Source organism: Oncorhynchus mykiss, chromosome 2 (genome assembly GCF_057628025.1).
Source record: "Oncorhynchus mykiss isolate SJ-2025 chromosome 2, ASM5762802v1, whole genome shotgun sequence".
In the NCBI taxonomy this organism is placed as follows: domain Eukaryota; kingdom Metazoa; phylum Chordata; class Actinopteri; order Salmoniformes; family Salmonidae; genus Oncorhynchus; species Oncorhynchus mykiss.
The window spans coordinates 25,996,135-26,009,512 of NC_143023.1; the positions used below are offsets into that span (position 1 = coordinate 25,996,135).

General features: G+C 46.2%; 1 protein-coding gene across 1 annotated transcript; it reads right to left on the reverse strand.

The window, feature by feature from the left end:
• Positions 1-1,776: 1,776 nt before the first annotated feature.
• LOC110485107 (G protein-coupled receptor family C group 6 member A-like) lies at positions 1,777-7,319 on the reverse strand. Its single transcript, XM_090216671.1, has 8 exons — positions 6,702-7,319; positions 6,243-6,408; positions 5,969-6,103; positions 5,058-5,840; positions 4,223-4,435; positions 3,506-3,629; positions 2,978-3,282; positions 1,777-2,740 (listed from the first exon to the last, which is right to left on the reverse strand). Exons 1-8 carry the CDS (start codon positions 7,253-7,255, stop codon positions 1,874-1,876), a joined length of 3,147 nt encoding a protein of 1,048 aa, XP_090072797.1. The 5' UTR covers positions 7,256-7,319; the 3' UTR covers positions 1,777-1,873.
• Positions 7,320-13,378: the final 6,059 nt, after the last annotated feature.

Consider the following 13,378-nt stretch of genomic DNA (forward strand, 5'->3'; position numbering starts at 1 on the left):
AATGTGTTATTTCATAATTTTGATGTTTTCACTGTTAGTCTACAATGTAGAAAACAGTAAAAATAAATAAAAACCCTTGAATGATTAGTTGTTTGAAAACTTTTGACCGAGAGTGCATATACAGTGCCTTGCGAAAGTATTCGGCCCCCTTGAACTTTGCGACCTTTTGCCACATTTCAGGCTTCAAACATAAAGATATAAAACAGTATTTTTTTGTGAAGAATCAACAACAAGTGGGACACAATCATGAAGTGGAACGACATTTATTGGATATTTCAAACTTTTTTAACAAATCAAAAACTGAAAAATTGGGCGTGCAAAATTATTCAGCCCCCTTAAGTTAATACTTTGTAGCGCCACCTTTTGCTGCGATTACAGCTGTAAGTCGCTTGGGGTATGTCTCTATCAGTTTTGCACATCGAGAGACTGACATTTTTTCCCATTCCTCCTTGCAAAACAGCTCGAGCTCAGTGAGGTTGGATGGAGAGCATTTTGCTTTATGTTTTGGATCATTGTCTTGTTGGAAGACAAATCTCCGTCCCAGTCTCAGGTCTTTTGCAGACTCCATCAGGTTTTCTTACAGAATGGTCCTGTATTTGGCTCCATCCATCTTCCCATCAATTTTAACCATCTTCCCTGTCCCTGCTGAAGACAAGCAAGCCCAAACCATGATGCTGCCACCACCATGTTTGACAGTGGGGATGGTGTGTTCAGCTGTGTTGCTTTAACGCCAAACATAACGTCTTGCATTGTTGCCAAAAAGTTCAATTTTGGTTTCATCTGACCAGAGCACCTTCTTCCACATGTTTGGTGTGTCTCCCAGGTGTCTTGTGGCAAACTTTAAACAACACTTTTTATGGATATCTTTAAGAAATGGCTTTCTTCTTGCCACTCTTCCATAAAGGACAGATTTGTGCAATATACGACTGATTGTTGTCCTATGGACAGAGTCTCCCACCTCAGCTGTAGATCTCTGCAGTTCATCCAGAGTGATCATGGGCCTCTTGGCTGCATCTCTGATCAGTCTTCTCCTTGTATGAGCTGAAAGTTTAGAGGGACGGCCAGGTCTTGGTAGATTTGCAGTGGTCTGATACTCCTTCCATTTCAATATTATCGCTTGCACAGTGCTCCTTGGGATGTTTAAAGCTTTGGAAATCTTTTTGCATCCAAATACGGCTTTAAACTTCTTCACAACAGTATCTCGGACCTGCCTGGTGTGTTCCTTGTTCTTCATGATGCTCTCTGCGCTTTTAACGGAACTCTGAGACTATCACAGTGCAGGTGCATTTATACGGAGACTTGATTACACACAGGTGGTTTGTATTTATCGTCATTAGTCATTTAGGTCAACATTGGATCATTCAGAGATCCTCACTGAACTTCTGGAGAGAGTTTGCTGCACTGAAAGTAAAGGGGCTGAATCATTTTGCACGCCCAATTTTTCAGTTTTTGATTTGTTAAAAAAGTTTGAAATATCCAATAAATGTCGTTCCACTTCATGATTGTGTCCCACTTGTTGTTGATTCTTCACAAAAAAATACAGTTTTATATCTTTATGTTTGAAGCCTGAAATGTGGCAAAAGGTCGCAAAGTTCAAGGGGGCCGAATACTTTCGCAAGGCACTGTATATTATGTCCCCCCCATTTATAAAACCAAGTTGCGCCCCTGGATTTATGCCTGTTTATCATATCCATATCAGTGTCAAATAAAGTGTTACCTAATTGCCTTGAATGTAAAATCCACAACCCACTGGGCAAAACACATGCCAGTAGACTAAGCAAAATGGGAACAGTCAAACCAAAGAGAGGATCACAGAGACACACTGTGTGATGTACCGTAAGACGTAAAAATTCCAGACAGTGGTCCACTCCACTCATAGGCTCATGCTTCTCCTCAGATGGTGTGGTCGAGTCAGCTGACCTGTGACAAACACTCCATGGTCTACTACGGTGCAATGGGTTGCAGGGTCAATGCTCTGAATGTCCTGGCCAATGGACCAACAGTTCTGAGGTGCTGTGGGTTCTATTGGTGTAGTAGACATGAAGAAGGAAGGTGAACTGATGGAATAAGAGTTACTGATGCACTTCCCTTCTGTCTGAGAGACTGACGTCTCAGAGACAGAGCTAGAGTCAGTAATGCCCTTTCTGGAATACTCAAACACGTTCTTCATGAAGGCACTCTTGGTGTTGTGCTCTTTCTTGAAGAGGATGACGTAGCACTTGGGGAAGAAATGACAGCTGAGGACGCCATAGTTGGAGATGAGGATGACCACCATCTCCACTGCTGGCAGGTACTTCCCCGAGGTGGTCACATAGACGGGCACGAACATTACCCAGGACATGAGGTAGAGGAGCATGCTGAAAGTGATGAACCTGGCCTCATTGTACTTCTGTGGCAGCTTGCGGCCTTTAAACGCACAGGCGAAACAGACAAGCGCCAGGACAGCGATGTAGCCCAGCATCACGCCAAACGCCACGTGGGAGCCCTCGTCACACTCGGCCAGCACAGTGGTGGCAAAGACGGTGGCCTTCTCCCGGGGGCTCTGCAGGACCAGCCACAGGGTGCAGGTGAGGACCTGTAGGGCCACGCAGAGACAGATGATGGCATAGGGTTGGTAGAGGCGGCGGAGAACGTCCTTCACGTCAGGGTTGAGCTGGAAGGCCAGCAGGATCTTCAGGGACTTGACCAGGATGCAGGAAACACACAGGGTGAAGCTGAGTCCAAACAGCACCTGACGCACCTTGACAATGAGATGAGATGAGAAGAGATGAGACAATGAGACAGCCGCATTCTCTCTTTTGTATTTAAATTTGCTTTCCGTTTACAAACTAAATTATTTACCACAAAGGTACAAAAGGTTCAGAACAATACACACACAATAAACCCTGAATTTACAAAATAACACTGGTACATTCAGACAACGTCACAGAACACTGCATTACATCAGTGTTTCCCAAAGTGTGTGTACCGTACATACCTTACACTGTAGGCTGCTGGGATGTCCTACAAAGAACACAGCACTAACAAAACTTCCCACTAGGGAGAGCAGGATGATCTGGGAGAGAGGACCCCCGGCAGCCTTCACAACGGGGGTCTGGTGGTGGTGTAGGAAGAGCGCCCCCACCAGGAGAACCAGGACGATGCCCAGGGCCGACAGCGCCAGCAGCACCACCGCGAAACCATCCTGCCAGGAGAAGAACTCCAGGGTCTTATGGGTGCACCCAGAGCTCCCTTCCAGGGACCACTCTCTCTTTGTATCACAAGAGAGACACTGGTCCATGTCTGGAGAGGAAAGGAGGATAGTGCTTGAACACCTGTTTAGCATTTAGAAATATGTCTGTTGTTGCCTAGTAATAACTGTTTTGGATAAGGACAGTGTTGGGAAATCTTAGGAAACATATTGAAGAAATGGAGGAAGATTGTGTGAACAACAGGGCAACTCTAGTTTACTGAGGAGAGATAGAGTACACTGGTGTGTATAGACAGACAGTACAAGAGAACTAACCAGTGTTGTTGGAGTAGTGGTTCTCAGTGCAGTTGATGCATTCATAGCAGCAGGTGTGCCGACCCTCCGCAGTCTTCTTGAACTTCCCAGGTTCACAGCTAGCTGAGCACACAGACACCACATCCTGCATTGGGATACGATGCACTAATTTAAATGGCTGACCCAAGAAAACTGTGACTGAAATCTATTAATAGTAGCATTTTAACAAGGCTTTACGTGTACGGCCAGTTTCCTGGACACAGTTTAACCTAGCTCTCGATTTAAAACCATGTTCAATAGACCAGGTGTATTCAAAGTATTCAACCAATATGCTCTGGTAATTATGAGTTTTGTGTTTTTGTTTTGTTTTTAGATCATCACTGAGATCCAACAAAAATGTGTGATAACAGACAGGTGCTCCCAGTGTGTGGAAGGTATGTGGTTTTCATATCCCCATTGTTTCATTGAGTTGGAGTTATTTCATTTCCATCTTTACTTGTTGTACAGTTTGGCTGAGAAGTCTCTCAAACAGGTATGTTTAGTTTTCTTTAGTCACTTTGAGGAAGAAAAAGTAGATTGTTTGTGTTTACGTCTCTATGTCAAGTGGGATAGGTTAATATGGATGTGTACTTGAACCTTTGTGTGGCAGCCTAGAAAACAGACTAAAAGAGAGTGAGACCTAACCTTATCCCTAACCCTAACCTTGACCCTATCCCTAACCCTCAACCTAACCCTTACCATCAGGTTAGTGATATTTTTGGTGTTTCCGCTGGTGTAGATGAAGCTGTTGTTGATTGGATGGTACTCAGCTACAACGTCATGGATGTTGATGACCCCTCTCACAGACCTCCACACGGTTACATCATAGCCCATGTTGATGTCTCCTTTCTGGTCAAACGTGTAGCTTTTCCCCTCCAGCTCAAACCGACTGCCTCTCAGGGCTTCAAGCACCTGAAATACAAGTTATCATGCCATAGACCCAAGCCATTTCCAAAATACACTGAGTATACAAAACATTGAGAACACCTGCTCTTTTCATGACATCGATTGACCAGATGGAATCCCTATTAAAGCTGTGATCGCTTATTCATGTCACTTGTTAAATCCACTTCAATCAGTGTAGATGAAGGGGAGTAGACAGGTTAAAGAAGGATTTTTAAGACTTGAGACAATTGAGACATGGATTGTGTATATGTGCTATTAAGTGCCTTTGAATGGGATATGGTAGTATGTGCCAGGTGTCAAGAACTGCAACATTTCTGGGTATTTCACGCTCAACAGTTTCCTTTGTGTATCAACAGTGGTCCACCACCCAATGGACATCCAACCAACCTGACACAACTGTGGGAAGCATTGGAGTCAACATGGGCCAGTATCACAGTAGACCACTTTCGACACCTTGTAGAGTCCATGCCCTGAGAAATTGAGGCTTTTCTGAGAGCAAAAGTGGGGGTGCGGCTCAAATTTAGGAAGGTGTTCCTCATGTTTGGTATATTCAGTGTATATTAGACGAGATACAGTATATAAGTAAAGTTTGATGTGTTGTAGACCTGAGGAATTGTGCAGTAGCTACCTGCCAGGGTTGGACATTGCCAGGTGTCTTGCAGTCCTTTCTGCTGCAGATATCAGCCACTGCACGGGCGATGGCACTGACAGCCATCTCCACATTGAAGACTACGTTCGCATAGCTGTTGTTTAACAGGATCTCTGCTGCGGCTGTGGAGGAGGACACAACCTTGGGGTCTCCCGACCCGTTTGGCAGGGAGTAGAACTCCTTTAGGAAGGAGTTGTTTCCTATGACATCATTGCTGTCACTCAGATTCATCAGGTAATGATGGAAATGAGCCAGGTTCCCTGTTTTGAAGGTGAAGCCCACCACATGACCAATATCTGGGAGGTCCATCTTTCCCAGGACCTCCTTGGACGAGGACCAGCTGTCACTGGCCACCCATACCCTCTCTCCCAGCCCCAACCCCAGACCCCTCAGCTCCTGGTATAGGTACATCATCTGAGTAGGCTTGGCGAATGACACCACCACCTTGACATTGGGGTTCCGGCGGAGGGTGGCGGCGACTTGTCTGACTGCTGATTCACCGTCAGGCCTGGTTAGCGAATTAGGGAGGATCTCCTTGAAGGCCACACAGATGCCTGAGGCGGTTGCCTGGGAGAAGAAGCTGTCCAGGGCAGAACGGCCGTAGTCTCCATCTGTTGTGACCACGCCCACCCAGGTCCATTTGCTGTCGCTAAGCAACTGGACCATGGCCCGTGTCTGGTACAGGTCACTAGGTACGGTCCTCAGGAAAGTAGGGAAACGTTTCTTGTCACTCAGGATGATGGCGGTGGAGGCGTAACTGATCTGTGATGATTTGAAGAGAGAATTAATTTCTGTCTACATTCTGTTGGATTGATTTGGCCATTCATCTGTATCATCATTGCTGTCTATTTCATTTATTCAACACAACTCAGTTCTTTATCGCTGCTTACTTGAGGGATGAGCTCTAGATTGAGTTGCCGGGCAACGGAGATGGAAATCTCAGAGGAAGAGGCCCCAATGACAGCCATGATCGGTGGGGAAGAGTTAGAGGTGTTGGCCCCTCCCCCACAGTCCGTGGTGGGCTCCTGTGAAGTAAAAAATGTACACCATTTAAATGAGATGCTGGCTAATGGAAGATAAACTATACAAATGAAAACAGGCCACACACTCATCTATACTTGCTGTGGATTGATTTGACAAACGTTTCGGCTAAAGAGCTTTTACCTGTGTGAAGTCAGCTGAGGCCCTCAGAGCGGTGGTGACATCAGAGCAGGAGTCGTGGATACGGTACCCCAGAGAGATCCCTAGTGTAGTCAGGACAGGGGATCTGTTGGCCGACTCTACAGCGTGGATCATAGCCAATGCCTGGGTGAACCCGTCCATGTTGAACCTGTGTGTGTGTGTGTGTGTGTGTGTGTGTGTGTGTGTGTGTGTGTGTGTGTGTGTGTGTGTGTGTGTGTGTGTGTGTGTGTGTGTGTGTGTGTGTGTGTGTGTTTGTGAAGGGTACATAAGGCGTAGTTGGATCATCACACTGTCTGTGGTCAACTTGTCAGAGTAAATCAACTCTCTCTCATGAACACTTAATCATACATGCGGACAGAATCACACACACCCCACAGAGAGAGAGAGAGAGAGAATCTTCGGGATTCTCTTTACAACACCAAATCTTATCTTGGCACTCACCTGGCACACTGTGATGCATGAGGTGCTGAGAGGTTGGCGGATTCCTCTACTCCCTCATGGATGGCAAACAGCCCTCCAATGATGATATCTCCTGGTGCTGTAGCTCCTGCTGCTTTGAAGTCTCCCACTTTGGCATTGCCTGTCTCCAACAAGGACAGGATGACTAACAGGTGGAGAACATCACCAATGGGTTCCATCACGTCTCTCTGGTGGTACTGTCCAATTCTCAATTTCGGTGTCACTCCTTTGCAGTTTCTCTCACACACTCCCGGTCTCTCCCCGACTGTGTCTGTACGTCTCTCTCTCTCCCTCTCCCTCTCTCTCTCTCTCTCTCTCTCTCTCTCTCTCTCTCTCTCTCTCTCTCTCTCTCTCTCTCTCTCTCTCTCTCTCTCTCTCTTCCTCTCTCTGTCTCTCTCGCTCTCCCTTCCGCTCACTTTCTCCCTGTCTCTCTTTCTCTCTTTGTCTCTCACTCTGTAAGCTCCTCTAGCAGACTGACACAGAGACCTGTCAGTATCTCCAGTAAAAACACACCTGTTGCTTCCTCCTAATCTCATCTAATGTCTGCATAACCCTGCCCCCTCCCAGCCCAGGCCAATATCTCTGACAGACATCCACACTGACTGACTCACCTTCTTTCAGCTAAAGATGACAGACAGACAAGTCACACAAATGTAAGTCACAGCTGATCTCTATCTAAAGTACAATATAAACATTTCTTGTTGAAGGTGAAAGACCTTGTTGACTCACCTCTTTTCACGGAAATGTTCTCACAATAACCAAGTGTTTTTTTAACACTTGGATCTTTTAACACTTGGATAACACTTACAGTGCATTCAGAAAGTATGCAGAACCCCTTGACTTTTTCCACATTTTGTTACGTTACAGCCTTATTCTAAAATTAATAATATTTTTTTTTAAATCCATCATCAATCTACACACAATACCCCATAATGACAAAGCGAATACATGTTTTTATACATTTTTGAAAATGTATTAAAAATAAACTGAAATATCACATTTACATTAGTATCCTGACCCTTTAATTAAAACCTCTTAAAGATCAGACCCTTTTTTTTGCATTTTTCGTCTAAAATGACATAACCAAATCTAACTGCCTGTAGCTCAGGACCTGAAGCAATGATATGTATATTCTTGATACCATTTGAAAGCAAACACTTTGAAGTTTGTGGAAATGTGAAATGAATGTAGGAAACTATAACACATTAGATATGGTAAAAGTTAATACAAACAAAAAAACATGTGTTGCTTTGTTTTCTTTTGTTCCATCATCTTTGAAACGCAAGAGAAAGGCCTGAATGTATTATTGCAGTGTAGGCGCAATTTAGATTTTGGCCACTAGATGGCAGCAATGTATGTGCAATGTTTCAGATTGATCCAGTGAAGCATTTCAATACTGGATAATATTTTGTATCAAGTCTGCCCAAATGTGCCAAAATGGTCAATTGATACATTTTGAAGTACATAACTATAGAGAACATACAAAAATGATATGGTAATATAAAATGTAAGTTAACACACTCCCAGGAATGTCATGATGGATTATTAGCTTATACTCTAACTTTCACACATCTAGATGGCCGGGTGGGATGGGTGTGGAGCCAGACACAGCAGGGGTTCAAACTGTAGAACCCAGTTCCTACAGTTGAATATCAAAATGTATTTTATCAAACAAAACTTTGCTACATTTTTATTTTTTGGATTTGGCTCTTTTAAAAAAACTGACGACCTATTGCATTGCTGTGTGCAGAATATAAAATTATATCTAAGTGTCTCTCAAACAGGTTGAAAGAATAACTAGGGCTGTTGGTCCACAAGGACCAGTCTTACAGTGTACCTGAATGCTCTATTGTTGATGACTTGTTTCTAATAAGAGATGTTTTAGACATTTGTAAACTGTCTGATGTGAATGTGGGTTTGCTTTCTTTGGATCAGGAGATGGATTTTGACCGTGTGGACCACCAGTACTTGTTCAAAACAATGAAAGCCTTTGGGTTTGTGGATGTTTTTTTTTGTCTTGAATGAGTTTACTCTACACTGGGGCCTCATGTATGGTGAAGGTGGGGGGGTGGTTTGAGCTGTCCCATCCCTGTCCATATGGGTATTAGGTAGGGCTGCCCAATTTCAGGACAGTTATATTGTCCGGCAATTGAACCAATGCTTTGTTTTTTAAGTGCGAGGCTTACTGGTTTCTCTGTGCCAGGGGTTATGAAGGGTCCTACGATAATACTGTTTGCTTATGCTGATGACGTGATCATTCTTATTACAGGGGGTGAGGATGTTGAGGTTCTCTCAAACGCTATGAAGGAGTATGAGGGAGCCTCCTCAGCTAGAGTTAATTGGGAAAAGAGTGACTCGCTGTGGGCAGGTCAGCTTCAGATAGGGTCTGCTCCACGGTTACCAGGGGGGCTTCAGATAGGGTCCGCTCCACGGTTACCAGGGGGGCTTCAGATAGGGTCCGCTCCACGGTTACCAGGGGGGCTTCAGATAGGGTCCGCTCCACGGTTACCAGGGGGGCTTCAGATAGGGTCCGCTCCACGGTTACCAGGGGGGCTTGTTCTGAAACTCTGGCACATCTGTTTTCACAGTGTTCCAGGTTGGTCAGGATGATTGACCTGATCACTAGCTGGTTCTCAGCTCTGGGAAAGATTTTCTCTTCCCAAATGTTTATATTTGGGCCAATGCGCAGGTTTAGTTGAAGGGGTGTAGTTCTCTTACTTAACTAGTAAGTTAAATTAGCAATTTGGAAGACACAAAAAGGCAGTATTCGGGGACAGGGGTCTGTGGACGTGGTGGGCATGCTGGCAGCGAGACTGAGGGTTGAGTTTGCCTATTACAAACTGGTTAATAACATTGGGCTGTTTATGAGCATATGGGTTATTCAGAGGTTGTTGTGTTTAGTTACTGCGGAGGTGTCACGTTCTGACCTTAGTTCCTTTGTTTTGTCTTTTGTTTTAGTATGGTCAAGGCGTGGGTGGGTGGGTTGTCTATGTTAGTTTATCTATGTTTTTCTGTTTATGGTGTGTGAATATTTTGTGGATTCCATTTTTCCGAACAGTTTCGTCCTGTTTGTTGGACTGAAGCCGTTACAGGAGGAAGATTTGGTGTTGTGTTTTTAATAGATGTTTAACCACATTTGTATTTCTTTGAGTGTTAATTGTGTTGTGGATAATAAACAAAAGTGAAATAAACAATATAAATTAAACAGTAAACATTACACTTCCAAATGTTCCAAAGGAATAAAGACATTTCAAATGTCATATTATGTGCAAATAGTTAAAGTACAAAAGGGAAACTAAATAAACATAAACATGGGTTGTAATTACAATGATGTGGTGGCAGATAGCCTAGTGGTTAGAGTGCTGGGCCAGTAACTGAAAGGTTTCTAGATCGAATCCCTAGCTGACAAGGTAAAAAACTGTTTTTCAACCCCTGAGCAAGGCAGTTAACCCACTGTTCCCTGGGCGACAAAGATGTGGATGTTAGTTAAGGCAGTCCTCTTCACTGGTTGCCTTCTTCTTGTGGCAACAGGTCACAAATCTTTCTGCTGTGATGACACACTATGGTATTTCACCCAGTACATGTGAGAGTTTATTGAAATTGGGTTTGTTTTCAAATTCTTTGTGGGTCTGTGTAATCTGAGGGAAATATTGTGTCCCTAATATGGTCATACATTTGGCTGGAGGTTAGGAAGAGCAGCTCCGTTTCTACCTCATTGTGTGGGCAGTGTGCACATAGCCTGTCTTCTCTTGAGAGCCAGGTCTGTCTACGGCGGCCATTTTCAATAGCAAGGCTATTCTCACTGAGTCTGTACATAGTCAAAGGTTTCCTTAAATTTGGGTCAGTCACAGTGGTCAGGTATTATGCCAGTGTACTCTCTGTTTAGGGCCAAATAACGTTCTAGTTTTCTCAGTTTTTTTGTTAATTCTTCCAATGTGTCAAGTAATTATCTTTTTGTTTTCTCATGATTTGGTTGGGTCTAATTGTGTTGCTGACCTGGCTCTGTCGGGTCTGTTTGTTTGTGAACAGAGCCCCAGTGTCACGACTTCCGCCGAAGTCAGTCCCTCTCCTTGTTCGGGCGGCTTTCTGCGGTCTACGTCACCGGTCTTCTAGCCATTGCCGATCTACCTTTCATTTTCCATTTGTTTAGTCTTGTCTTCCTACACACCTGGTTTCAATTCCATCATTACATGTTGTGTATTTACCCCTCTGTTTCCCCCATGTCCTTGTCCGGAATTGTTTATTGTAGTGCTTGTGCACGATCATGCTGGTGGGTAACGGGTTTTGTTTACCCATTTATTTATTGTTCTGTTCACGCTGGTTTTGTTTATTAAAGTGCGCTGTTGAAAATCAGTTTTTGCTCTCCTGTGCCTGACTTCTCTGCCGCCAATTCACACCCCCTGGAGCTGGACTTATACCTGGCAACCGTCCACCCTGCTCCTTTGGGCCGTAAGAGGGTGTCCGCTCTCGTCTCGTGCCTCACCGGGAAAGCCCCGGAGTGGGCCAACGCCTTGTGGAGAGAGGGAGATGCGGCGTTGGACCAGTTTGAGGAGTTCATCTCAGATGGAAGAGGCGTTCACCCGCCGCTCTACCCTCGGGTGAGTGGTCGAAGACTGCCCAGAAGCGGCAGGTGAACGCCTCTTGCATCTGAGGCAGGGGACGAGGAGTGCCCAGGAGTTCTCCCTGGTGTTTCAGACCCTGGCTGCCGGCGCGGGATGGAACGACAGGGCTCTGATCGAGCATTATTGTTGCAGTCTGCGCTGCAGTCGGGAGTTGGCCTGCAGAGACACCACCCTCACGTTCGACCAGTGGACCTGGAGGACCTGTCCATCCAGCTGGATAACCTGCTGGCTACTCGCAGACGTTCAGATCGGAGTCTTTTGGTTCCATCCCCCCGCACCCCCTCTCTGATACCCATGGAGCTGGGAGGCGCGGCGCGCAGGGAGACCAAAGGGGGTTCCAGCTCGTGCACCATCTGTGGCCGTAGAAGTCACACTGCCGGTCGGTGCCGGGTTGGTTCATCTGGGTATCGTTTAGGGATCGCATTGGCTGTTCCCTTCCCCGTTCACGCCTTAGATAGTCGACCATTAGGGTCAGGGTTGATTAGGGAGGTCACCGGACAGAATTAGTCTCTTCCTTATTGACTCTCATGCGTTTCCTGTGGTGCTGGGCCTATCTGGTTAGTGTGTCATGACCCCACTGATTCTTGTCCACAGAGGGCTCTCACGGGGTGGTCGCAAGAGTGCTCGGAGAGGTGTTTAGGGGTTTCCATTGGTACTACTACGGTGGAAAGTCCAGACCAGGTCTCCACCATGCGCATTCTCCCTGAATATGCTGATTTGGCTCTCGCCTTCTCCAAAAGGAAGGTGACTCAATTACCACCCCATTGACGGGGGCGATTGTGTGATAAATCTCCTGGTAGACGCTGCACTTCCCAAGAGTCACGTGTATCCTCTCTCTCAGGCGGAGACGGAGGCTATGGAAACATATGTCTCCGAATCCCTGCATCAGGGGTACATTCGGTCCTCCACTTCACCCGCCTCCTCGAGTTTCTTTAACGTGAAGAAGAAGGAGGGAGGTCTGCGCCCGTGTATTGACTATCGGGGTCTGAACCAGATCACGGTGAGGTATAGTTACCCGCTACTGCTCATAGCCACAGTGATTGATTTAATGCACGGGGCGCGCTTCTTCACCAAACTAGATCTCAGGAGCGCTTACAACCTGGTGCGTATCCGGGAGGGAGACGAGTGGAAGACGGCTTTCAGTACCACCTCAGGGCACTATGAGTACCTCGTCATGCTGTACGGATTGATGAATGCGCCATCAGTCTTCCAAGCCTTTGTAGACAAAATTTTCAGGGACCTGCATGGGCAGGGTGTAGTGGTGTATATTGATGACATCCTTATATACTCCTCTACACGCGCCGAGCATATGTCCCTGGTGCGCAGGGTGCTTGGTCGCCTGTTGGAGCATGACCGGTATGTCAAGGCTGAGAAATGCCTGTTCTTCCAGGAGTCCGTCTCCTTCCTAGGGTATCGCATTTCCACCTCAGGGGTGGAGATGGAGAGTGACCACATTTCAGGCGTGCGTAATTGGCCAACTCCCACCACGGTAAAGGAGGTGCAGCGGTTCTTAGGGTTTGCCAACTACTACAGGAGGATTATCCAGGGTTTTGGTCAGGTAGCGGCTCCCATTACCTCACTGCTGAAGGGGGGACCGGTACGTTTGCAGCGGCCAGCTGAGGCGGACAGGGTTTTTAGTCAACTGAGGGATCTGTTTACCTCGGCTCCCGTGCTGGCTCTTCCGGATCCCTCTTTGGCGTTCATAGTGGAGGTGGACATGTCCGAGGCTGGGATAGGGCTGAGCTTCTTCTCGAAGAAGCTCAGCCCAGCGGAGCGAAACTATGATGTGGGGGACCGGGAGCTGTTGGCTGTCGTCAAGGCCTTGAAGGCATGGAGACATTGGCTTGAGGGGGCTAAACACCCTAAACACCCTTTTCTCATCTGGACTGACCACCACAATCTGGAGTACATCCGGACAGCGAGGCTACTGAACCCTCGCCAGGCAAGGTGGGCCATGTTTTTTACCCGTTTTGTTTTCACCCTATACTACAGACCAGGTTCCCAGAACGCGAAGGCAAACGCACTGTCCCGGATGTA

Coding starts and splice junctions, on each gene's coding strand:
- LOC110485107 (XM_090216671.1), bottom strand. CDS start 7,255: ATGAGATTAGGAGGAAGCAACAGGTGTGTTTTTACTGGAGATACTGAC. Junction 5,841..5,968: donor ATCTAGAGCTCATCCCTCAA/GTAAGCAGCGAT, acceptor AAATCATCACAG/ATCAGTTACGCCTCCACCGC. Junction 4,436..5,057: donor GCAATGTCCAACCCTGGCAG/GTAGCTACTGCA, acceptor CTTGTATTTCAG/GTGCTTGAAGCCCTGAGAGG.